Below are 26,577 nucleotides of genomic sequence, written 5' to 3' on the forward strand. Positions count from 1 at the left end.
AACTGAGATTTAATTGTTCAAATACAAAAAAAGAGGAAGTTGTGACATTCTGAAGTTTGTTTTGGTGAAAGTGTAGAAGTTTTTCCCTCATCGTTTTTCTTAACCTTAATAACTCTGAAGAAATGAAGAGCATTCAAGAACTTTATAATGAAGGAATTTCAAGTGGTCGGAATGTGAATACTAAAAAAAGACAAAGAAGAATTTAGCAGTAAAAGTTGTTGATAGGTAATTGTTTTTTATCATATAATTTTTTTGCTTTGTTTATAGTATAATTAATATCCTTTGTTTTATATTTTAGATACCTGTTTTGATTAACTTCTTGAAGATGGTTAGATTAGTTCTTCAAGTGATCCTTGGGTGTTGTTCTATGATATTGATTAGCTGAGGGTTATTTATTTTTGTTTGTTGTTTAACTGATTTGTCATGCCCTGGGATAGGTGTGATAGTTGGATTTGCTTACAAATGCATTAGAGAAGGGTATTGTATATTGATGACATGGCTTTATGCAATTGGAAGGGATTATTGATCCATTCGCACTTCCATCAGGGAAATTGGTTAATTTTTTTGGCAATTGAACAGAAGTAGTTAACATGCATTTTGCTTATTTATTCCTTGTGGGCTTCCTATTTGTAGTGTGTGATGATTTGTATGGAGTCTCTTCACATTGTTAGTGATGCATACGTATGTACCCTACTCACTCACTGGTGGTCATATCTAGGTCCATACAGTCCTAAAATGTTTGTGTTACAGATTGGGTTGGTCATATGCTTTCTTTCCCCTTTCAATTTCTCTGTGTGTGTGTGTGTGTTGTTGTATAAACCCTCTAAACCACATTCTTAGGTTATTCTCTTTATATCACTTATTTGTCGTATCTTTCTTTCTCCTAATTTCTGTTCTGGCTGAATTGAATATTTGATGTTTGATTCGACAGGTTTAGTAGTAAACCTGCATCAGGAGTAATATGTCAGAGTATGGATTTGGAAGACAAATGTGTGGCTGTTGCAAACACAGAAATGGATAGCAAAGTCACATATGCTGGCTGCTGAGGTAGCTGTGGATATTGTTAAGAAATACCAACTGCTGCTTTGTTAGTTTTAGAAACTTGGTCTTAGTTTTTTTTGTTTTTGGAGGGCATTTTTTTTTGTTTTGAATTGTAATATGTCTTGATACTTTGCAAGTTTGTGTGTTTCGGTTAGTTGAATTATTTTCTAGCTTATGGTGAATTTTTCCTATCTTTTTTCTCTCTTTGAATATTCATTTCCCTCTATTAGACCTATCAGACTCAGTGAATAGTTATTTTGTTTTGATATTGTTCTGTTGCTCTGTAGTAGAATTGCAAACTCTTGACTGAAACACAAAAACCTCTTCAACTTGCTTCATTGGTTCCAACGGTGGCAGTTGTGGAATTTGCTATTGGGTAAGCCATTTTCGTTATTACTTTCCGAGTCCGAGCGTCTATTACTGTAGAATTTATTAATAGCATTCAAGGTTAAACACGACTCCTAGAGAGTTACAGAATATGAAGTTCTGTTCTCGTTTCATTCTCTTCTTTCCTTTTTTACTTGGCAGGGGCATGGCCTTTCTTGGCTGGGCGCATCCGATTCTAAAGTCCTTTCCTAAACAACTTCTAATGTTTCTAAATGAGATTGAGTTCCACGGATATGCAGGATAGAAAGATGTTATTTGTTGCTATTCTATCTATTTGTGCATCAAGTTCGAAGAAAGTCTCAATCTATAATGAAGAAAAGATAGTAGCTCGTAGTTTTATAGTCTTTATCATATTAAGTCGGAAGAGTTTAGGTAATACTTTCAAAGTGACTCTCGACAATAGAATCGTGGTTATTCAGGAAGAATTGCAGCAATTCCCCAATCCTAACGAAGTAGTTCTTCCATAATCCAATGAACAACAACGATTACTTAGGATCAGCTTGCAAATTTGTGGCACCAATGTAGAATCATTACCAATGGCACGCTGTGCGCCTAAGTGCATTTATGACGACCATGAGGCTTCGAGCTACCAGCCAGATTTGTGGACTTATAATGCTACGTTATCAGTCTATGGGAGCTGTGGAAAGGCAACTGAAGTGGAAAGGCTTTTTAAGGAATTGATGCAGTTACATATAGTAATAGGAAGTTAATGTTGAACAAAAGACTTAGTAAGTAAATCTTTCTTAAAGAAGATAAACTTTGACATCGTATGAAGATAAACATTAACCCTTATAGTGCCGTACCTTGTTCTTTTTTTTAAGTCCTATCAAGTAATTCCTTGCAATCTCGCCCTCCTGCATGATGGGTATCTTGAACATATCTGTCTGAATATATTAGAATGACTAAGTGTGAACAACATACAGATTCATGTCTGTGTCAAGATAGTCTTGATCGACATTATCACCCAATCTTTTAGATTCGCAGTCCGCACAGCAGAACCTGCTTGCCTGCTGTGAGCTACTAATGATAGTTGACACTAACTTTGACATATTGCTTAGAAACGAATTTGAAATATGAATCCAGTAAACCTTTCACTTATGTCATTCGAATTTTGATTGGTCTAATACCCACATAATGCCTCTGATTGACATAAGTCAAACCTTTTGACATTGCCTTAGACTCTGATAGTGAGGAACCATTATTAAGAGGGCATCCACTTTGCTGGTTTAAAAGCAGTTGGTGAAAGTGTGCAGAAACCATTGCTTTACTATAATAATAACATTATTGGCACTATAGCTCTCTTGGAAGTCATGGCTGAGCATGGGTGTAAGAAGGTATTTTCTCATGCTCATGTCATATGCGAATTGAACACGTCATGCAAGTGATTGATTCAGTATATTCCTTATCCAATGTGCTCTGAGTAATGCGTGTTTGTCTGTTTATAAGTAAGTGATATATGTTGTAATTTGGTGAATATATTTCATGAGAAGTTGTTGTGATGTTAATACTTGTGAAGGTATGAACATTGAAAGGATTCTGCCACCTCCTATTTTCCCAGTAGCTACATGGATATCTGGTCTCTTTTCGAAATTGAGATTCTGAAATAAGAAGTCACTGTGGATCTACTGTGTTATACTTGAGAGATAATTAATATCAACTAATAACTAACTTGTGGCTTTTATTGACACATAAATCTTGGATTTTGCATCTTCCATTAACAATACTTGTTTTGATTCATGATTTTATTGGTTTGTCTTAATCGCATTTTGCATATGTTATATGAAATCATTACTTGTGCAACATAAATTATAGTACATGAAATAATATGAACCCACCGTCCAAATTGGTGCAAGGAACTTGTCAAGATTGAAATCTGTGTACCTAATGGATCCTTCTATGGTTTGGCATCCTCATGGAGTAACTAAAAGTCGCGGTTTCAACTATGACTTGCTTGCAAAACTGTCATTTGTTTATTCTCCATATATATTTGCTTAATTGTGATGTTGTCATACTTTTATATTTGGTTGATCCTCACATTTTTTATACATTTCAGCTGGTGTTTTCATCATCAGCTACTGTTTATGGATGGCCAAAGGAGGTTCCATGTACAGAGGAGTTTCCCCTGTGTGCTTCAAATCCATACGGACAAACAAAGGTAAGTTTTGCCAGTGATCGGTCTAGTAGTGTTTCAAGAGACCAAATGGAAAGTAGGACATGCTTCACTTTGTGTTTTTTGAATTGGCAGACACTTCATTATATAATTTTATCTGCACAATAAACTTTTTTTGACGTAGTAATAAGATGATAATGCTTATTTTTACAGCTTTTCATTGAAGAGATTTGTCGGGATATATGTCGTTCAGACTCTGAATGGAAAATAATGTTGCTAAGATATTTCAATCCAGTTGGAGCTCATCCTAGTGGCTATATAGGTGAAGATCCCCGTGGAATCCCAAATAATTTCATGCCTTTTGTGCGAAAATTCTTGTGTGAGGGCGGAGACCCTCAACAGTGTTTTGAAACGACTATTCTACCAAGGATGGCACTGGGGTATGATTGTTATTCACTTGAGTTTTTGTTCACTATCTCAAAATACTAAAAGTTCAATATCTGATTTTGCACTAATTCCAGCACGATATACAATTGCGGTTCTGTAGCAGATCGAACATCTGGTTCTTACTAATATTGCATTGAAGGGTATTGGAGGGTTTTTATTTATCTTCGGCAGTTCTTTCGGAGCTTTTATATTAGATTGGGATTTGGGGAGGTTATAGAAAATTAAGAATATATTAGGGCGAATTAAGCAAATCTAGGGAGGTGTTTCTAATTATTAGCACCTCCTTTTTTTTAGGAGTCTATGAGATTGCCCGGTTTGAAAAATAGAGTGATATAGTGAAGAAAGAGATAAGGTGCAAGCTTTTATATATATACTAGAATGGATGCACGTTTTCTATGCCTCTCATCCTACCATTTCTCTATCTCCATGCAAGCTTTTATATATATATATATATATATATATAGAATATATTTTTTTATATTTAGATTGGGATTTGGGAGGTTATAGAAAATTAAGAATATATTAGGAGAATTAAGCAAATCTAGGAAGGTGTTTCTAATTATTAGCACCTTTTTTTATATATATATATATAGAAGCTTTTAATGCCCGGTTTGAAAAAATAGAGAATATATAGTGAAGAAAGAGGAAGGTGTTTCTAATTATTAGCTTTTTTTATATATATATATATATATTTGATATATATATATATATATATATATATATATATATATATATATATATATATATATATATATATATATATACAATACAACATTGCAATATTTAAAGTTCTAAAATAAGATATGCAAAATATATATGTAATATTACGATATTTTTTTACATAATAAAAAGATAGTTTCTATCTAAAAAAAAATCTTCTTTTACAAATTTGGATTTCAAATCATTCATTATGCCTTTTTTATTTGTGTACTTTGTTTTTGTGTTTAGCAAAAAAAAAAAAAATTTAATATTTATATAATGAAAATTAGAATCCAATTATTAAAAACTCGGTTCACCGGGTTGAAATTGAGCTTATTGGTTCGGAACGGATCGGATCCAGAATCAAAAAAAAGTTTTCGGTTTGGTTCTAGTTCTATAACTCAAATATCCGTTCGGTCGGGTCCGGTTCTGGGTCTGTATTGTTGAAAAATGGATCAGTTTTGGATTTGCATATATCCGGACCGATCCAACCCATTGCCAGCCCTAACTGCACCAAACAAGGGTAGAACAACTAAAACATTTGTATAAGTGCCAAGACCGTAGGCCAATGTGGTACACCGTAAACCAAAGACATATATCACCATCCCAGACTATGCTATTTTAGCTCACAAGCCCACAAGATCCCACACCACGCCAGCCACGCCAAAACTGAACCGTTTGGCCAATTCTTCCAAACTGACTCCATAACCTACAGCAATCAATCTCTCTGTCAACGTCGCCAAGTTGTTTTCAGAGCGTGAGTGTATCCTATAGATTTTCGTGAACAACTAATTAAACTAGGTATTGAACTGTATTAAAGAGTGATGTCTAAGTAGCCACCTAACTATCTAAGCAAGTGTTTTCCAGAGGTAAATGTAACTTGGTAAATACTCTAATCCATTTGCAAAGTTGGTCCCATTTTAAAATAGTGCCAATAATGATCTACTTAATTTGACAGAAAATCATTTCAAAATACTTGGGGTTACAATGGGCGAGTGCTTAACGCCGTTTGGGTTGGTCGGTTGGAGGGTTTGACTTCAGTGCTATCCAGACTGCACGAGTTGTCACACTTCGAACCAATTGAGTCAAATTCCTAACTCCCTCTCAACACAATTCATGCTATGCATGAAGATTAACCCACAACCGAAAACTCGTGTAATATGTATGCACTAGCTAGTTTGTTACAAAGCACTACTATATAAAGACTAGCCAGGAAGGCCTTGTAACTGGTGCAGCAAACGCCCAAAACATAATTCCAGTATGTAACATTTCAAACCAGATTATCAGATTTTCAAGAAAAGCTTGATGTCGAAGTTGAATTTGAGTTTGTAAAAAACTGAAACCAGAAGTTGTATCTTTTTAAGTTGTTTCATTTTTCTCTAACATCTCATATCCAACCTTCATCCATATCAGAAGATCTGCAGGGAGAAAAGTTCTGGTGTTTAGAGCCGAATGTGAGAATTGGAGGAAATTGAACCCATGCCCCGGTTCGTACATTGGGTTCAATTTCCTTCAATATCTCATGTTCTGCCTTCACCCTATTATAGCGATCAATTTCCTACAATATCTCATGTTCTGCCTTCACCATATCAGAATATCAGAGCGGTATTTCTATCTGAGAAATTAAAAGATAAAACCGAATAAGAATTGCAATAACCCAACAAAGAAAAACAGAAACAACTGGGTCTCCACACAAAGAATTGCACGGACGATTTAATGAAATTTATTGTATAGGAAATACTTGAAAAAAAGAAAAAAGAAAAAAAGAAGAACGAAACAATGCTGCAAGTTTACAATGTTTCACTTATAATAATTATAAAACCAAAACCATGCAAATACATCCAACTCATTCCCCCACACTTCCCAGCACATAGTAACATCTAGCTCTCTTCGTCGACAAAACTGGACGGACACTTCTCTCTTTGCTAGACTATCTTTAACAAAGTATCCATCTAGAAAGACATGAACCGATACAGCAGCAGCTAATACTTTATTGCTTGTTCTACTAAGAAACTGAGGTGGTCCCTTCCTACCACAGAATCCCTCTAAGGGTATTATGCAGGCACTCCCGTTAAGAAATTACTCTGAGAAGTTTCTTCACTTGTTTTCCTGTCAGAAGGTGAGGACATAGGGATGTCAGATCAAGAGACAAGGGAAACAGAGGAGATATCCTTAGTATCCATATAAATGAAATAAGTTTGAAGCATGAAATACCAGTGGACGTCCTCACAAACAACAGATAAAGATTTTACAATTTCATATTTATCAATATATTCAGAAAGGAACCCTTTATTCCATGGAATGCATTTAACTAGAAGGCTAAACAAAGACAGACAAAGCTTGAGCAAAATATAAATTCTGGAAATAGGGTCATCTTTATCAATGAAAGATAAGGGAGGAATGATGATAATATTAACAGTCTATTTAAACAAGGAGAGCGTAGGAAGTCCTCCACCATCATTAATGATATCTAAAGAAGAACCATGGACAACTCTAAAAATACACTCAGCACCAATTTAAAAACAGCCATTGAAAAGGATAACTTCAGCAAAAACCGGTAACACATCATCAACAAAATTCTTACTTTTGAAATGCTTTCACAAGTGACAATGGCCTCTTGTATCCCTTGCCCTTCTTTGGATTCCTCGGTTTTGTTGCCTGCCTGGTTTCAGGTTTCCAGTTAGAATTCATAATAGACTTTCCCAGTAGTTCGGCGATATCTGTTGCCATTGATGCAGCTTTCGTTGCATACGGGAATGTCTCCCTCTTGAAATGGAATGAGAGCCACAAGTACATGGACAAAATTTGATGCTTAGTTTCAAGATCCAAGAGCTCTGTATCATTACGAGCAGAACCTTTTGGCATTCCCATTTGAATACAAACGGGGAGGTTTTCGCTGTATGACTGAGCAAACTTCCGCAGATGGAACATCGCCTTGGGATCTCTAATATTTACTGGGGCAAAGCAAAAGTTGAATCTATCTTGCAGAGATAATCCCAGCACCTTCTCCAGCATTGTTGCAACCTTCTTTATATGATCATGACGGCACAAAAAGTAAGAGCCATCAACACGACAATTGTTCCTTAACTTGTCCAGAAGCTGGCAAAATGTAACATCTGAGAACTGCCCAGCAAACAACTCAATTTGCTCAAAGAAAGGGAAAAGACCCACTTTTTTAACTTCATCAAAAGGTTGCTTCAAGCACTCAATCAGGTAGTTCAAATCATCTAGCTGCAAGGTTGTCGTCAATCCCTCAGGATAACAGCTTCCTCGGCGACCAGCTCTTCCTGCAATCTGCTTCACCTGAGTCCCTGGAACTGGAACTATTCTGTCACCATTGTACTTGGAAAGAGTATAGAAAACAACCCTCCTTATATTCAAATTCAACCCCATTCCAACGGCATCACTTGCAACCAGAACATCATATTCATTGTCTTGATCATTAAACAGATTAGCCTGCTGCCTCCGAGTCTCTGGCGGCAAGGCCCCATAAATAATACAACAACGATGTTTAGTATATTTTTCAATCGCCAACTTCACCTCAAATATTTCTCTCCTTGAAAATGCAACCACACAGTCCCCAGGCCGAACATTTCGAAGATCTCCCAGTAGAGTTTTGGCCTCTACAACAAGAGGCTTAAACCTTTGGTAATGGTTTTCAACCAACTCATCCCCAGTTTCAGCACAAATTTTTCTCACAATTTCTAAAACGCTTGGGTCTCCACACAAATGTACCTCATCAGCTTTCAATCCAAGTAGAGCACGAGTCCATGCATAACCTCTACAAGGATCCGCCATCATTTGAATTTCATCAAGGACGGCGACTTCATATACCTCATCTGTAGACACCATTTCCACAGTGCAAGCAACATGGTTAGCAAAAGGGACTGTTTTCTTCTCTTGCCCAGTAAGTAGACTGCAATAAACCCCAAGAGAATTCACCTTGTCAAATATTTCCATGGCTAAAAGCCTTAAAGGACCACAGTATATGCCCTTCTTCGCTTCCATAAATCGCTGTAATGCATTGTGCGTTTTACCGCTATTGGTTGGACCACAATGATATACAATCTTACGTTTCATTGCTCGTGCAAAAGGAAACCAAGTGTGAGGTTTTGTAAGATCTGCAGAATGGACAATATCTCGAAAAAGCTTGATTTCATTAGGGAATTTCTCCAAACAAAACTCAGCAAAAATAGGGAAAAGAATTCGTTCAGACTCCTCAGAAGGCCCAACAGATACCAAATACTTAGCAACGTCATTAGGGCATCTCTTTATAAAAAATGACCTAAACTTCTGAACAGCAGTAGGAAAAAACAAAGCGCCAATGTAAATGGCAAGTGACTGGTCTGACGCCCACCCAGACCTCGCAAATGACTGAAAAATCTCAACTAGGGTATCCCAATCCTTTCGTGTCCGTTTCACACCGGTTTCAATACTTTTAAGCTCTCGATAAAATCCAACAGGATCACGAGACGCCACATGACCAAAACTATCAACATTCTTACTAGAATCACCATCACTCCCTTCCACCTCTTTCGACTCACAATCTTCAACTTCCTCATCAAAATCACTACTATCTTCAATCAAACTCGAAAACCAATTCAACTGAACTAAATTAAAACCTTTCCTAAACTGTACACCATCTAAGTTAACTAATTTAGTCGAAACTCGACAAAGTTGTGTACTAATATGTCCAAAATCCAAACATTTTGAAGAATTTGAATACCCCCTTTGTCCTAAAACACAAAAAGATGAACTTAAAAGACGCCCCCTGTTTCTACAAATCCCATTTATTGAAACTGGACTAGTTTGTGTACTGAAATGTGAAATATTTGATCTTTTCGGTACATTCAAACATCCCCTTTGTTCTAGAATATGTAAAGATTGGTTCTTTAGTAACATTCTGATTCTAGACATGTTTTCTTTTGATGAATTGTTTCTAAACAGAGATGTTGCAGTACCTTTAACCATTAAATGTGAAAAAAATATATATGAAACTATTGAGTGAAGGAAATGGTATATGTATTTGAATGGAGTGGAAAAGTTTGCATACCTGTGACTCAGAGGGTTTTTAGTGGGTTCCCACCATGAGTAAGGTTTAGAGCTATGAGAGGGAAAGCGCCATTGTCGGGTTTTCCAAAGTGCTTGAAGAGCAGTGAATGACCCATGGTCCTGGATTTGGATTATGGACCATAGGGCCCATGGGCGGATTGCTGGAGTTCTAATTGGATCCTTCACTCGGAGTAGCTTTACCTGCTGTGTTTATGTTTGGGATCAGTTGTATTTGTTATGCACAATCAATAGAAAGGAAACCAAAGAAAATTTTGACAAAGTACACCTTGTATGATCAACATATGACCGCCTGTAATAGACAAGATCACAAACTAATTATTTTTATTCCCCATTCATCACGAAAGTAGCATAGCTAGTTAGGAAACTTGAATGAAATTGTGTCCTTATGGGTTTGAACCCATGACCTTAAGTTTATATTGTTTTGTGTATTTATGAAGGGATAGTGTAGAGAAATATAAGGAGGTGCTTGCGTGCACACAAGGCCGCCTTGGTTTGGGGGCTCTCTGAGAGTTTCTATTGAGTTTGTCATTGGCTGCCGTAGGATACCGTCTTATAAATTTTTTAAGTGTGGGGGTGTTTGGCTAAGGTGTCTATACCAACACCCAAGAGGACTAAACTTGGCCCTAAAATTGTAGATTGTGTTTTTATTGGGTATGCACAGAATAACAGCACCTACAAATGTTTAGTTTTCAAACCTAAAAATCAGTTTATTGATGATAATACCATTATTGAGTCTAGGGATGCTGTATTTTTTGAGGATAAATTCTCATTTATTGAGAGGTCTGGAGGGACTCCAAGTTCTTCTAGACATGCTCCTAGAGTTCGAGAAGATTCTTCAGCTGAAGATGAAATTGAACTCAGGAGGAGCAAGAGACCCAGGACGAACACCTCTTTTGGACCTGATTTCTTAACTTTCTTGGTAGAGGATGATCCACAAACCTACTATACTCAGAGGCAATGTCATCTTTTGATGCTGTCTTTTGGAGGGAGGCCATTCTAAGTGAATATGAGTCCATTATAACCAATAACACTTGGGAGCTGGTTGCGTTACCCCCTGGTTGTAAAACAATTGGATGTAAATGGTTATTTAGAAAGAAACTTAAGGCAGATGGATCCATTGATAAATGTAAAGCGAGATTAGTAGCAAAAGGCTATAAACAGAGAGAAGGGTTTGATTTCTTTGATACTTACTCTCCTGTAACAAGAATTACATTTATTAGAATGTTAATAGCTTTTGCTTCTACTCATAATCTCGTAATTCACCAAATGGATATTAAAACGGCATTTCTAAATGGTGATTTACAAGAGGAGATATATATATAGATCAGCCAGAAGGTTTTGTATTAGAAGGCCTTGAGAGAAAAGTTTGAAGACTAAAGAAATCTCTTTACGGTCTCAAACAAGCTCCAAAACAGTGACATGAGAAATTTGACAGTGTGCTAATCTCTAATGGTTTTATTATTAATGAGGCAGATAAATGCATTTATTATAAATTTGAGAAACAATCTGGTGTAATTATCTGTTTATATGGATGACATGTTGATCATCGGAACCAGCTTAGAGACCGTCAATAAGACTAAATCTTTTTTGAGTAAGCATTTTGACATGAAAGATTTGGGTATTGCTGATGTCATTTTTGGCATTAAGATTATGTATAATTATGATGAAATTACTTTAACTCAATCTCATTATGTGGAGAAAATGCTTAAAAAATTTAATAAATTTGACTGTTAAGATTGTGTATAATTCTGATGGAATTACTTTAACTCAATCTCATTATATGGAGAAAATGCTTAAAAGATTTAATAAATTTGACTGTGTACCTACCAGAACACCATATGATCCTAGTATACATTTGACAAAAAATATTGGATTAGGTGTATCTCCTTTAGAGTTTTCTAGAGTTATAGGCAATCTCATATATCTTATGAATTGTACTATACCAGACATAGCTTACGTCGTAATCAAACTAAGTAGATACACCATTAATCCCAGCAATGAGCATTGGGATGCTCTTATCAGAGTATTGAGATATTTGAAATATACATCAAATTATGGTGTTCATTATGACAGATATCCAGCTGTGCTTGAGGGGTACAGTGATGCAAATTGGATTGCTGATTCTCTGGAATCTAAATCCACTAGTGGCTATGTGTTCACTATGGCAGGGGGTGCCGTGTCTTGGAAATCATCTAAGCAAACTTGCATTGCCCATTCTACTATGGAATCTGAGTTTATAGCTTTAGATAAACCTGGTGAGAAAGCAGAGTGGATCAGGATTTTTTTTTATGGACATCCCGCTTTGGCCTAAACCTGTTCCACCTGTCTCTATTCACTGTGATAGCCAAGTTGCTATCCTGAGGGCCAAAAATAATTCCTATAATGGGAAATCTCGACATATTCGTCGAAGACATAATACTGTGCGACAGTTCTTAAGAGATGGGATCATAGCTATTGACTTTGTGAGGTCAAAAGAAAATTTAGTTGATCCTTTAACTAAAGGCCTGGCTAGAGAATTGGTTTTTAGTACATCGAGGGGGATGGAGCTAAAGTCTATTAAAGACTAAGCCTATTTATATAAATCACTGATAACGGACACCCAACCTTTGTGAATGGAGATCCCAGGATCAAAGTTCAATGGGGTAACAAGTTATCTGCATGATTTGTGGGGGTACTACACCTAGAGTGAAAAGTCTGCACCCATCTCTATGATGTAGTAGTACCTTCTGTATTTTTTCAAAGATGAGTGAATACTCTTAATGCTTTCTATAGCTGGTTTTTCCAGTGGGGTGTAGTGATACAATACAATCCTGATAGAGGCACCTATATGAGTGAGGAAGTAAAGCCGCTTCCTATGAGAACTTATAGGCTTGTTCTCTATAGCACTCATGAATCCTGGGTAGCTCATGGCTATACGAGCACATCTGAGGGAACTCTATGATGATTTTGAAGTTATGTGTGTTACCTATTGACTTGGCTTACATAAATGTTGAACAGTTCAAGACTAAGGTCATTGGTCAACTAGTAATCTCAACAGACAAACACCAAGCGAAGGTTCAAATAGAATGACACCTTCAGCCCATTCATAACTTCTTCATACTCCAGATTTTTTATTTTTTATTTTTTATTTTTTATTTTTTTTTTATTTTTTTTTTTTTTTTTTTTTTTTTTTTTTTTTTTTTTTTTTTTTTCATGTGGGGGATTGTTGGAAACTTGAATGAAATTATGTCCTTATAGGTTTGAACCCATGACCTTATGTCTTTAACTACTCTCTAATGTGGGGGGTTTTAGTCCCACATTGGTTACTAAACTTAAGTCTCTTAAGTTTATATTGTTTTGTGTCCTTATGGAGGGATAGTGTAGAGAGATATAAGGAGGTGCTCGTGCGTACACAAGGCTGCCTTGGTTTGGGGGCTCTCGGGAGGTGGGAGCTCCAGAAAACCTTAAAGGTGTCAAAATCTACCCAATTGGGTGTGGGTGCAAGGTAATGGGCTTGTTTTTGCAGAAAAATCTCTTTTGGTCTTTCAAACCAAATCACACTTTTCTCGCACTTGCGTTCCTGGAGTGGAGTGATTCTTGCCTTCAGTCGCGAGTGTAGGTTCTATAAGAAAAAGGTTTTTTTGTTCTATCAAATACACTTAAAAAAAAGCTTCTCGAAATGGTTTTCCTAAAAAAAAAGATGTTTGGAGTTCTGAGAGTTTCTATTAAGTTTGTCATTGGCTGGTGACTTGCTCTTCCACTGTTGTATCCTGGGAGGCGTGCGCTTGAGGCTGGTAGTAACCATACCGGTGGCGTTTTTCGTCTTAAGGAAATTGTGCCGAGCACAATCCTCATTGATAAGTTTCTAATTACATTCTTATTTCTATTTTGAATACTAGATAAATACATCCTCCAAGTTTATTATATGTCTACTTTCCCCGAGAAACGGGTCATGGGACTGTGATGACATATCCATGTCAGTAGGACCAGTTCCATCATCATCCGTTACAACATCGTCTTTTTGTATATTGCCACATGCAACGTTGTCACCGTACCAAGCACCTCGACCCATTGCAATAACCTTGGTAGTGGCTTATCCTTGCACATCTTGGATTTGTTATTGGCCTGCGAAAGTGCATATTTACTTTGTTAGATGTATGCCTGAATTGATATATATCAATAACCTAGAACAAGTTATACTGTTGGCCGTATAAATCAGCCTTCAGATTATAGTATACGATAGAGTTTAGAGATTAGAGCATCTCTAGGTGGTGGTAGTATACTATTCAAATTTGAAGAAAGTTTTTGAAGAATCTGGTCGCAAATTTCGACCAACTCTAGGTGGTCGCAAATTCCATTAGCTAAAAACAATCCACGCGACATTACCACTATCGCGCGATAGTTTGAGTGTCGCCCATGTACAATTCCAAAACAACCCACGCGACATTAGGAGTGGCGCGCAATAGTACCACTGGCGCGTGGTGCTGGTCAAAGTCAAAAAAGAAATTGGGGCGACATTACCAATGTCGCTCTGCATCCGCATCCAAATTGCCAAATTTGCGAACAAGAATGCGAACAAGTAGGTGATGCGATCGGATTTGAAGCCACCTAGAGATGGAATTCCGAGAAATTTTGAACTTTTCCTTCAAATTTGAAGAAAAACACAGGTTATACTAGCACCTAGAGATGCTCTTAGCTCCTACTACCTAGCTTAAACTACATCAGCACTAACAAGCTTACTAGAAATTACTATTGTTTAGAAAGTAAGGACAAGACACCAACAACTAGCATGCTTTGGACAACCATGTAACATTCATGTTCTTTCTCTACTTCTAAAAATAATCATATAGTGCCTCACTTTTTTGATATATTTGTTAAAAGTTAAAACAAATAAAAACATGAAATTAAAGAACACTTGGTAAAAAAAATGTAATTACCTTTATTGCTTCCTCCCACACTGTTGGTGGATCATTTTCTATCATGTTAGTATCGGAGTTCCAAGTTCCAACCAAAACCACTAAAGTTTCCCCTCAGAGCAAGTCTAATGGGGGGGCTATATGGACTGCTAAAGGCAAATATAGCACTCCAGCCACAAAAATGCATGTCATTCCAATGGGGCTGCTAAAAGGGTCTTAAATTTAGAACGAGTCAAAAACCCATCCAAAGTTAAGACCTTCGCTAGCAGTTGCCATAATAAGTTCCGGGATACGGACGACATAGTTTCTGTCGTCTGTTGGTTATTTATGTACAGATGGCAGAAACTATGTCGTCTGTCTCCCGTTTTAATTAAATGGACGGACGGTAGAAACTCTGCCGTTTGTACCTGGCAGACGCAAAACTTGAGAAACCAAGAAATTTATTTTCCACTAATTCCCATAACTTTCCTCGCTTTCTTGCTAATCACCATTAAGTTTTCTCGTTTTCTTGCTAATCACCATTAAATTTCATAATTTTCTTGCTAATCACTATTAAGTTTCATCGTTTTTACAACTTTTTTTGCTTATATAAAAACCATCCTCAAACTATATGAGATTAACTTGTGTTTTATAAATAATTTAAAAAAAAAAAAAAAAAAAAAACAATGTCTCCTTTCACATATTTCTTCCTTTCTTTAGTTGCTTTCATGGCTATCCCCGAATGGCCTCACTGGTTGGATTGCCCTACCAGTGAGTATTCAGATGAAGAAACAGACAAAGAAAAAGAAAAAGAAGAAAAAGAAGAAGAAGATGATGAATGGCTTCGAGACTCGTACTGTTATGAAAAGGATAATGACGAAGCAGATAAAGATGATGAGGCAGATGATGAGAATGAAGATGAAAATGACAAGGATGAAGATTGATGTTCCGTTTTAATGTTCTATTTTATTTTCCTAATGTTATGTTTACCTTTGAAAAGTTCGAATAATAAAATAGCTTCATCAATTGAAGGATTGTCTAATGTTCCTAATAATGTTCCTAATAATGTTCTCATTATATTCTTTTATTTTTCTAATGTTCATAATAATTATGTTCGGATGGCCCTATTTAGTTTTTGTTTTTGGTTTTTGGGAGTGAGGAAAGAAGAAGAGTGAGGGATTGAGGAATTGAAGGAGTGAATTGATAAGAGATTTGTACGTTATAGCGTTTGGAGTGTACAGACAGCAAAGTTTATGCCATCTCCGTCTATCTCCCGAACTTAACAGCTGCTAAAAAATGTGATTGGAATAATTTTTTTGTTTTGGACCGCTAAATATGGCTGGGCCTGCTAAAAGGCCTATGCAACCCTTTTTAGCAGCCCTCCATTGGACTTGCTCTCATATCCTTGTAATGCCTTTGCCATATTCTTCATTGTTTTAAAACTAAATTGAATGAATTGGAATTTGAGGAAAGGCCTCCGAGGTTCCTGAAGTGCCCCTAGAAAGTTGCCTATTTCGCCTAGACCTACCAGCCAAGTTAAAGTACTAGTGGGACCGGGAATGCACAGAAAGTAAGTACTACCAACCTCTTCGTAAATGCTATAGCGAGAGGGTCCGAAGTGAAAATGGCCGTTGTCTTTCCGTAAATGTTCACAACCGCCCAGTTCACTTACAGAGAAGGTTGGTCCAAGCATTCAATCAAGTAGTACAAATCTTCTGAATGCAAGGCTCTAGCAAGCCCATTGCCAAAAACGTGTGCCTGTTGAAAATATTTTATAACCTTGGACCTGTGCTCACAAATAACACATGAAGATTTTATAATGTCACAATTTTTCTCGAATGCATGTTGTTTGAAAAGGCCAGTCACAACAACAAAAGATAGCAACGATAGCTTCCAAAGAAAGCTATGAAAGATCTATAATAGCGTTGTGGTGCAAGCTCCTGCTATCTTTGCTGCCAAGTCAAACATAGCATCCTTGACAAGCTATGGCTGCTGAACCACTTATAGCTTAAAGTGCAAGCCATTAATAAGATGACTCCACTGCACGCTATCACTGACTTGTTATTTGGTTTTTTTTTGTCCTGTAGTGGCTTCTGAATTACCCTGTTCACTACAAATATTGGAATTCAAATATTTGCAAAGATAACTTAAACTCAAATTCTAATTGTATTAATCACTAAGACCATAATATATGGTTATACACTCATATGTATATATCCTACAATCATAACAACAACAAAAATCTGACTTTCAAATGCTTTTCGGTGCTTGAAAAACAATGTTTAACAGTATCTGCAACTATGTTCCTTGACACAATACTTCACTTTTCCACGAACCTCCACAGTGGTCAACTTAAAATTTTAGCAAGCAACAAGTTCCATAGAGGTCAGCCTACAGTTCAAGCAAGTCACAAATCACCGAAGTGGGTCAACCTAAAACGTCAGCAAGCAACAAGCTCCACAGAGGTCAGCCTATAGTTCTAGCACATATCACCACAATTGGTCAACCTGCATTCCAAACAAGAAACAGAGCTCTTAAGCAAATACCCATTGCACTAATTGAAAGTCCTCTTGGTTATATGCTTCATATTCTTAAACCATATAAATTCAAGCTCAAACCATTATCTACACTAATTTAATGACGATCAAAATTATCTACACATTGTTTTGGCCGTGATGGCGTGATCGTGATACATAAGGGCAATTTAGTGAGTTCCCAAATCCCATACTCTGCTCGAAAGGTAAATACGTGAAGGGTTAGTAAGATAGACGACATCAAACATATCTCAACAACCACCCCCCACATTTAGCTAGTTGAGTAACATTTAGAACTGCCATTCAATTCAGTTGTTCATGCATCACATCCAAGTTGTGTAACAAAACTAGATGCTGAAAAACAGAATGAAGAACTATTTTATCAGACTGCAAAATGAAAATCTATTACAAACTTAGGAAAAAAAAAAAATATGGACTATATACAAATCGAAGATAGTTATTACCTCCCAATACGGCAAGTCGAAGAAAATTGATCTCTTCTTCCACATGTGTCCACACTTCTTCTTTCTTTTCATTCCTATCCTGACTTTCCCAAAATCATTTTGAATGTTCTCAACCTTTGCAAAAACTTTAGTGCCAGCCAATATACTTGGCTTTTCTCCAAGTTCTTTCTTCCCGTTAAACCAACTCTTTTTCTGCCGATAAGGATGGTTACTGGGAAGAAATTTCCTACCGTCCCATGTATGCAAACTTTTTACTAAAAGGCAACCAAAGATGAATAGGTTTCATTGGCACACACAGGGACATGTTTTTTCCCCTTAAGCTCAGACATCTAGCTAAATTTCCAAGAGCTGGAAAATCACTTATAGTCCACATCAAAACTACCTTCAAACTAAAAAAAGCTTTTGGTGAATGCATCATAAACTTGAACCCCTTTATTCCACAACTCAAGCAAGTCATCTATAAGTGGTTGTAAGTACACTTCTATTTCATCCCCCGGCTGCTTATCCCCTGGTATTAATAATGCCAACATCATGTATTCCTTTTTCATGCATAACCACGGTGGTAAGTTGTATATCACTAGCATTACTGGCCAAATACTATACTTAGAACTTAGACCACGGTAAGGATTCATTCCATCAGCAGCCAAAGCAAGTCTAAGATTTCGAGGATCATTTGAGAAAGAATGCCATTTTTTATTGATTTTGTCCCACGCAAAGGAATCCACCAGATGGCGCATATAGCCATCTTTACTTTTATTATTAAAATGCCACCTCAAAAGTTCAGCCTTCTCAACCGACCCAAACATCCTCTTAAACCTTGGAATTATAGGAAAGTACCTCAACACTTCTCGATGGAAAGTAGATGACAAGACTGATAAGGTTTATAAGAAAGTACCTCAACACCTTTTTCGGAACTTTCTTATAAACCTTATCGATCTATCTATCTACTCCATCGAGAATAATCACATTTTGACATGTATTTGCAAGCTCTAGATCACCCCTAAAAGAACACAATCATTCACACAAGCATGGATTTTCCTCTCCTCTAAATCAAACTCCTTTAGTAACCTTTTCACCTAATATAGAGAATCGGTAGTGTATTGTTATTTGGAAGCATTTCACACAATATGTCCAATAGCCTATTAAAACTCTTTGTTAGACCCGAACCAGCGATAGCTTTAAGTTTGTATAAAACCATCATTGATAATCTCGGGTACGTTGTACAACCAAGATATAAAGGTGATTCAACATTTTCCATGTAATTCTTAAACTCATCATTGGTTTGATCATCATCAATTACTAATTTCCTCTCATTCTCCATATAAGCAGCTCTACACAAGTTATATGTTTCTGACATTTCAAAATTTGGTATGACTTTATTTGGTTTCTCCCCATGACAGACGAAAGTATCATATGTCATATTCATCCCTTTAATTATTAGGTGATCCCATACAGTTTCACAACTCTGACGCCTTAGGTTCTTACACTGTTTGCAAGGGCATAAGATATTATCTAGGTCTTCTCCAGTTTTCAAAGCATTCCTCCTAGCGAACAATATAAACTCTCAAACCCCAACTTTATACTCATTGGTGTTTCTACAAGTAACAAACAGGAATCAACAACCTAACTACTTAAGAAGTGAGAAGGTACTGACGCAAGGTGTTGTTTTACCTGTCATATGACATCCACTCCTTGTCCATCTTCTCACGTCACTCTCTCTCTCTCTCTATTCAATTTTCAAAGTCAAACAAACAAAAGTTCGAAGTTCAAACAACTAACAATTCTACCAATGTCAATGAATCCATGCAATACTAAGCATATAGTTAAACTGTTTCAAACATGCTCTCACTACTCTTGTTTGAACTAGCAATATTAGTATCAAAATAACAAAATGAAATCAATAACCAAATGAAATCAATAATGAAATGAAATAAATATGAAATATGTATATTACCTACACAGCAGATAATCAATCAACACAAACAGCTCGAAATCTCCTCGAATTTAATGAAGAAACAGATCGATCTGCCTCGAAATTCAATTTGATCTACATAAAAAAGTAAGAAATTAGTAATGATCAAATATGAAATCCCTAATTATCAATTTATCACCATTGAAATCCCAAATGATCAAATCTGAAATCCCTAATTATCAATTTATCACCATTGAAATCCCAAATAATCAAATCTGAAATCCCTAATTTTCACTCGCCTCGTTTTCGCTTGGCTTATGAGAAATGAGTTTTCTCTTTCCTGTTTTTTTGAGACAAAATAGAAATGGGTTTTCTCGATTTTATGTGAGGGGTAAAGAGTGAAAAAGAGGAAAAAGAAAATAGCGACACTTGATTTTATGGGTTTTCTCGATGAGAATTGCTAGCGTCCTCACCCCTTTCAGGGGTAGGACCATTCTACCTCTATATGTGACAAAAGAACTTACTTGTTGACCTTTCCTAGAGTTTCTCTTTTCATCCACCGAAAGATTCTCCATAAAGACCAAATATCAACAAGTGAGTTGACTCACTGTCATCTCCTCCAAACAAAAGTACAGTGCCCCTCTCCCAAGTCTCAAATACGGGCCACCAGAACTGGTAAGGTGATGATCTCCCCTTTTGCACCGTCCGCCAGTTATCGCTTGAATTCCATCTGAGTAAGGTTCTTTTGTTTTTCCTATTGGATCTGGTCAGGCATAAAAGAGCAATCACTTCCTTTATTCCTTTTCAAGGTTTACATTTACTTATTTCATTTATTTGACTTCTTGTTTGTTCAATTTTCAGATGCTTTGGTGGGCAGATTGTTATTGTTGTAAGAATATTATATTTTTGGAAGAACTATGAATTAAAGAGAATCTTGGAAGAATATGATTAAATATGGAAGGCTAAAATTTATTACAAGAAAATTGATAATTGTTATAGAATAAACAAGAGGAAAAAAACTAAAACAACTTAAAGAAGACAAGTTGAAACATCAAAAAGAAAAAATCCATTATCTGTCTTCTGGAATCTCGTTGGTGTTAATCCATTTATGTTTTTCCTGCTTCTTGTTTAATTATATGAAGTCAACTCCACTTAAAATATGATTTTAAAACCACCCGGTCTAAACATTTTCTGGTCACCTTTTCTTGTCTTAATTAGAGATAGGATGGTCCTACCCCTGAAAGGTGAGGACGCTAGCAATCCTCTTTCTCGATTTTCTGGTCTCAAAAGTTTGGAAACCCGGGGAGTGATTTGTGCTTGTGATTTCATTTTTTGGTTTCACTTGCGGCACCCTATTTTTTTTATTTGGGAAGAGTTGAAATAGCGGGCAGGTTACGTGCGCTACTGTTTTAATTGCGAGCAGGTTAGGTTCGCTATTATTGCCGGTGGAAATAGCGTGCCCATGAGGTAGGCTATCCTGTGGTCGCTATTGCTGCTACTTTTTGTTGTAGTGAGTCCTTGATAAAGTCGGACAACTTAAGTTAAAGAAAATAAAATTCTATAAACAGATAAATGAAAGAAAAATAAATGAGGAATGGGGATTATGTTAACAGACAAAACTTTGAAATCTATTGCCATTGATGCATCTTTCTCTGCATACGGGAATGTCTCCCTCTTGAAATGGAATGAAAGCCACAAGTACATGGACAAGATTTGATGCTTAATTTCAAGATCCAAGAGCTCCATATTGTTACGAGCAGAATATTTTGGCATTCCCATTTGTATACTGACCCGGGGAGGTTTTGGCTGTACGACTGAGCAAACTTTTGCAGATGGAACATCGCTTTTGGGTCTCTAACATTGACCGGGGAAAAGCAAAAGTTGAATCTATCTTGCACCTTCTCCAGCATTGCTGCAATCTTCTTTATATATGATCATGACGGCACAAAAAGTAAGAGGCATCAAGACGACGACAATTGAAAGGTCTTTACTGACTGTGGTCCCTGACGCGCCCCTAGGCAGTTGTCTATTTCGCCTTGACCGCCCAATCGCCCCAGCACAGAAAGTAAGAGCCATGATCAACCTCAAGGAAAGGTTGCTCCAAGCATTCAATCAAGTAGTCCAAATCATTTAAATGCAGGGTTGTAGCAACCTCATTGCTACAACAGTTTCTTTTGCAAGCTGCTGTTCCAGCAATCCGCTTCACCAAAGTTGCTGGAGGAACTCGGCAAATATAGATAGAAAGGGCCTGCTCGATAGCCCAGTCAGAATGTGTGATTAATGGAACAGACTGAACTAGTTGAACTAGGACAGGTAGTTCATTATATCTTTTACTTTTACTACGTCAAAGCTGTTGGTAAAATTCAACAGGATCACGAGATGTCAGATAACTAAAATTTTCCGAATGTGAAGAATTCGAGTACTCTCTTTGCCGAAGAAGATGAAATGATGAATTAAAAAGATAGCCTCTGTTTCAAAAATTTGTTGAAAGTGGCCTAGTTGGTAGAATGAAATGGGGCATATCTGTAAACCCCGTTTGGTGTAAAATATAAAAAGATGGTTTTGACAGAAAATATCTGATTCTGGAAATGATTTTTGATGAATGGGCACGAGTCAGATATGTTGAACTACCTTTTTGTCATTAGAGATTAAATACACAACAACATAACTTACAGAAAAATATGCAATGAGTGAAAGAAATAACTTAATAGTGTTTTACGCATACCTAGGGGAATAGCTTCCAATGGAGGTTTCGGATCAAGATATGGAATTGAAAGTGTCAAAATGACGTGATGATAATGCATTTTTTGAGCCAAATATCCTTATTGTTAGAACTGATCACTGTTTAGTGTTCAAGGATGATTACTATCATGATGCTTTAATCCATGTAAGGAAGCTAAATAAATGTGTTGGTGTCACAAATATGTTTGGAATGAAATTCTTTAGAGTTGGTACTTGAGAGATTGCAAAAAACATTCCATTAATTTACACTTATTGGAATTAGAGGGGTAGGGTAGTTCCTGTACGAAAATGCGTATTTGTGTACTGGGGTCCTTAAAATGTTTGATTTCGGGCTCACATAGCATCTTCCATCGTAGGAGCAGGCTGCAGCTGCATTTACTTAGTACATGCTTACTGCTCTCGCGTCTACTCCATTCACACAGGCGACTTGTATTTACTTAACCATAACATAGTAGAAACTAGAAAGTGTGTGGGGTTTTCTCTCTTTCAAGATAATGGTTTGAGCTCCTTATTAAAACTTGAAGATCCATAGTTAGCAGGTAGCCTTTTTTTAAGTCTATGTGCATCATTTACTTCATACATATACTTATATAAGCATGTAATTACGGGCGTATAACTAGTGTGTATTGCTAGTGCGTAAAAGCTAAGTACAGGTCGACATACTTTTATATAACAGGAGACAACAAGGTGAGTCCCCTTTTTAATTGCGATGATTTAGGAGCAAAGTGAAGTTTCTCAGAGCATAGAGACATATCTTGGCCAAATTTTTGATGTTCGGTTAGACGAACAGAAGTTTGTTTAAGTTACACTTCAGTAGAATATATAATATGCAAACGAATCGTCTGTTTGGAAAGAAGCAACTTATAGGAATATAGGATCATTAGTTACAGTACAGGGGCGTATCACCAGTCACTGCAGGAACCCCAGAGTGCAGGACTGAATGACTAATGATGACGTGATATCGTCTTTTGCTTCTTTTGGAATGATGACTTTGAACCTTCTTATCCTGTCACTTCCTGGCCTATTGCCACCCCTAGTCCCACGATCTAAGTGATCCTGCTAAATTAACCTCGTTGTATGCATAACCCCTCTCAGTGTATATGATGCAGGCAGGATCCGAGTTAGATGATGCTGAGTTGACAGATTGTACTTTGATGGCACTAAAGTATCATGAGTTGGCGGATCAGCGCAAAGATGACAAATAATCGTGATATTTTTCTAATTGGGTAAGTGTTTTGGTATTTTGGCCATAACTTTGGCTACGGTTGTCAAAATCAGGCGTGTGACTCCAATTCGGAAAGATCTCGGCGGTGCGCATGCTGTCACCACTTAGATACGCTCTGTGGTAGCCATTTTCGAGGTCAAAATCTACTGTTTTCCCTTCCAAATTTATTGTTTTAGATTTTTTTTTTCCTTTTACCGTTTCAGAAATAAATCTGAGTCCGTTTTGGGCTAAATTTTTGGTAGATTACTTCTGTTATTATCTAGTTAATTTTAGTAGGAATAATATTCGGAATTAGAATGTTTTACAGCTATAAAGTCCAACTTGGAGGCTAATATTGGATCATTCTTGATTTTATTAAACTTTAATAGACATTAGAGACAATTTTCTCTATGTTTAGGGCAGAACTCTTGTGTTCTTCCATGTTTATTATCTGTTATTACTAACCTACAGGATAATCATTATTCTGTTTGGCTTTAGTTGGTATCAGAGCTTTTTTCATCTTCCTGGGGTTAGATTTCATCAGTTTCAATGGCTGTTGGTCGGGCATGGTCGTGGTCGTCGTGGGCAGATTCAGAACGAGGAAGTCCAACACCGTGATCGTAACATTCAGAATGTCATGATTGAAGACTTGCAGAGGCAAGGATTCATCGATTGGTTGAATGAACTAGAGCGTATATTTGATTATAAGGAAGTTCCAGATCGTGTCAAAGTGAAATTGGTCGCCATCAAGCTCAAGGGCTGAGCATCTGCGTGGTGGGAACAATTGAAGCGGTCATGTCATAGGCAAGGCAAGCCCAAGATCACTGATTGGGCGAAGATGAAGAAGAGTATGCAGGGTCACTTTCTTCCTTTTGGCTACACTCAAACCTTGTTCCAACGACTTCATTCGTTGAGGCAAGGCACAAGATCGGTTGATGAATATATAGAGGAATTCTATCAATTGATTGTCCATAATGATTTATTTAACACAGACGAACAAACAGTGGCGCGGTATTTAGGGGGATTACGCCAACTCCTACATGATGTCCTCATCCTTCACTCAATGTGGACCGTTTCTGAGGCATACCAGCGTGCACTTGTTGTCGAGAAGCAATAGAACAGGTGACCAATGTTCCAAGGGGAGCCCAGAAGTTGACCAATTCGCCCTCAAGAACCTGGTCCAGCCCAGCAACCATTGACAGGTAATCTTAGTTCTACTATTCGGTGTTTCAGATGTGGTGAACAGGGTCATAAATCAAATGCTTGTCGGAAACCTCCTAGTTTTCAGAAGGATAAAAATCTCTTAATTGAGGAAAGTATAGCCGACAACACTGAGGAGATGAGAGAGCCTAAGTATGACGATGATGAAGATGATGTGTTGTATGGAGATGGCTGTGAGAATCTGGTCGTTCATAAGAGTCTACTAACTCCCAAGTGTGAATCAGGAGACAATTGGTTGAGAACCAATATCTTCCACACAACCTACACAGTTGCCGATAAAGCCTGCAAAATGATCATTGACAGTGATAGTTGTGAGAACGTAGTGTCTGAAGAAGTTGTCCAGAAATTACAGTTGAAGACGGATCGTCATCCCCAGCCATACAAATTGTCATGGTTGAGTAAAGGCACTGAGGTAACAGTAGATATGCGCTGTCTAATTTCTTTTTCGATAGGCAAGAAATATTTTGATAATGCTTGGTGTGATGTTGTAGGTATGGATGCATGTCATGTATTATTAGATAGACCTTGGCAGTATGATCGCAGTGTTGTTCATGATGGGCGGAAAATACATATTCCCTCAGCATGAAAGGGAAGAAAATTGTGTTGGCACCTCGTCGGGAATGACCCATTCTTGCACTGTTAGCCAATAGTACTACATTACTTTCTATGTCCCGATTTTTAGTTAAGATTAAATGTGGAGCTATAATCTATGCTCTAATGCCTTATGGAACCAGTGTAACTAGCAATGTGACTTCCGATTTATTAGCAGAAGTGCAACAACTACTAGCCAAGTTTTCTGACATGATGCCAGAAGATCTTTCCCCTAGGCTACCACATGTAAGGGGATTTCCCGTCATTGGATAGATGACACGTGTATAGGAAATAACCTAAGACTATAGATGTCTAGAATGAGACGAGGACCACTGGATCAGTTATTTGAATAAGTGATCTCGTGCTTAGTGCGAGTCTTTAGTGAACATGTGTCAGGCACGTGACTGACCGCCTTTAAACATAATAGTTCTCCAAGTTGTTAGGAACTAATCGATATGGACAGTTCCTGAACATAAGGAAACTGAAGAGGGCGATCTTTGATGATAAGGAAGGGATCGTGATGGAATATCTTTAAGAGTTACCTTTTAGATATAATCTTTCCATATATGATGGGGCATTATGATCAGGAAGGAAACCTACATCTTATAAGATATGGTCTAGATTCAGACTTCCATAAGAAGATAATTCCTAATAGGAAGGTAGAGTCCAAAGATGGTAGGGAACTCACAAGCGGTGATGACAACTCTAACCCTAGGACTCTCAAAGCTTTTCATATATAAACCATAGGGATTCGCTCTTAGGAACTACGCAAGATAAGGTTTGATTCTCCTAAATAAAAAAGGAGATACGTAGGCAGCCGCCAGGCGGTTCAACCCTAAACTCATAATCATCTCATCACTTCTCTACTCAGTAAAAGCTTCTAGATCACAAGGCACAGAGGAAGATCAGGGGATACACGAAAATTCCCCTACATCTTGTAGCGCCGTCTGTGGGGATGAAAGCAAGTAAATGATAATTCGATAAAATTGAATAAAACTCTACTTACGAATAAACGATGTAATTCAAACGCAAGTAAAACTAAAACTTTATCATATACTATTTATCAAAGATTTATACTATCGATACTATTGAAGTAGAGTTGGAATAGAAGATTCGTTCCACTCCTAGTACTTTAACATTCAAGTTTTCTACGACTATCAATCCTACCAAAGTCAATGAGAGTTTTACAAATTATTCTACGATGCAATTTATACTAACAAGATAATGGAATTATAATGATTCAACTACGAAATGCTACAGAATACTAAAGTTTGAATC

General features: G+C 37.0%; 2 protein-coding genes and 1 long non-coding RNA gene across 3 annotated transcripts; 1 reads left to right on the top strand and 2 right to left on the bottom strand.

The window, feature by feature from the left end:
* The first annotated feature begins 1,964 nt into the window (after nt 1-1,964).
* LOC147480427 (UDP-glucose 4-epimerase 2-like) lies at nt 1,965-4,111 on the top strand. The gene is made up of 5 exons (XM_086578654.1): nt 1,965-2,123; nt 2,637-2,762; nt 3,482-3,583; nt 3,752-3,978; nt 4,060-4,111. Exons 1-5 carry the CDS (start codon nt 1,965-1,967, stop codon nt 4,109-4,111), a joined length of 666 nt encoding a protein of 221 aa, XP_086434780.1.
* A 2,260-nt stretch (nt 4,112-6,371) lies between these two features.
* LOC147480428 (DExH-box ATP-dependent RNA helicase DExH18, mitochondrial-like) lies at nt 6,372-9,904 on the bottom strand. The gene is made up of 2 exons (XM_086579963.1): nt 7,269-9,904; nt 6,372-6,793 (listed from the first exon to the last, which is right to left on the bottom strand). The coding sequence occupies exons 1-2, from the start codon at nt 9,653-9,655 to the stop codon at nt 6,739-6,741; spliced, it is 2,442 nt and encodes an 813-aa protein (XP_086436089.1). The 5' UTR covers nt 9,656-9,904; the 3' UTR covers nt 6,372-6,738.
* A 6,874-nt stretch (nt 9,905-16,778) lies between these two features.
* Nucleotides 16,779-19,984, bottom strand: LOC147480429 (uncharacterized). Its single transcript, XR_015206567.1, has 3 exons — nt 19,841-19,984; nt 19,584-19,676; nt 16,779-17,138 (listed from the first exon to the last, which is right to left on the bottom strand). It is a non-coding gene; the product is annotated as an uncharacterized LOC147480429 (long non-coding RNA).
* Nucleotides 19,985-26,577: the final 6,593 nt, after the last annotated feature.

The sequence above is a fragment of the Coptis chinensis genome, chromosome 8 (genome assembly GCF_015680905.1).
Source record: "Coptis chinensis isolate HL-2020 chromosome 8, ASM1568090v1, whole genome shotgun sequence".
In the NCBI taxonomy this organism is placed as follows: domain Eukaryota; kingdom Viridiplantae; phylum Streptophyta; class Magnoliopsida; order Ranunculales; family Ranunculaceae; genus Coptis; species Coptis chinensis.

Bases quoted from the DNA above. Each gene is read 5' to 3' on its own strand.
- LOC147480427 (XM_086578654.1), top strand. From the start codon at position 1,965: ATGGCACGCTGTGCGCCTAAGTGCATTTATGACGACCATGAGGCTTCG. The intron at 2,124-2,636 runs GTAATAGGAAGT...CATTATTAAGAG, and splicing joins AATTGATGCAGTTACATATA to GGCATCCACTTTGCTGGTTT. The intron at 2,763-3,481 runs GTATTTTCTCAT...TATACATTTCAG, and splicing joins CTGAGCATGGGTGTAAGAAG to CTGGTGTTTTCATCATCAGC.
- LOC147480428 (XM_086579963.1), bottom strand. From the start codon at position 9,655: ATGGTTAAAGGTACTGCAACATCTCTGTTTAGAAACAATTCATCAAAA. The intron at 6,794-7,268 runs GTAAGAATTTTG...ACCTTCTGACAG, and splicing joins CTTGTGAAAGCATTTCAAAA to GAAAACAAGTGAAGAAACTT.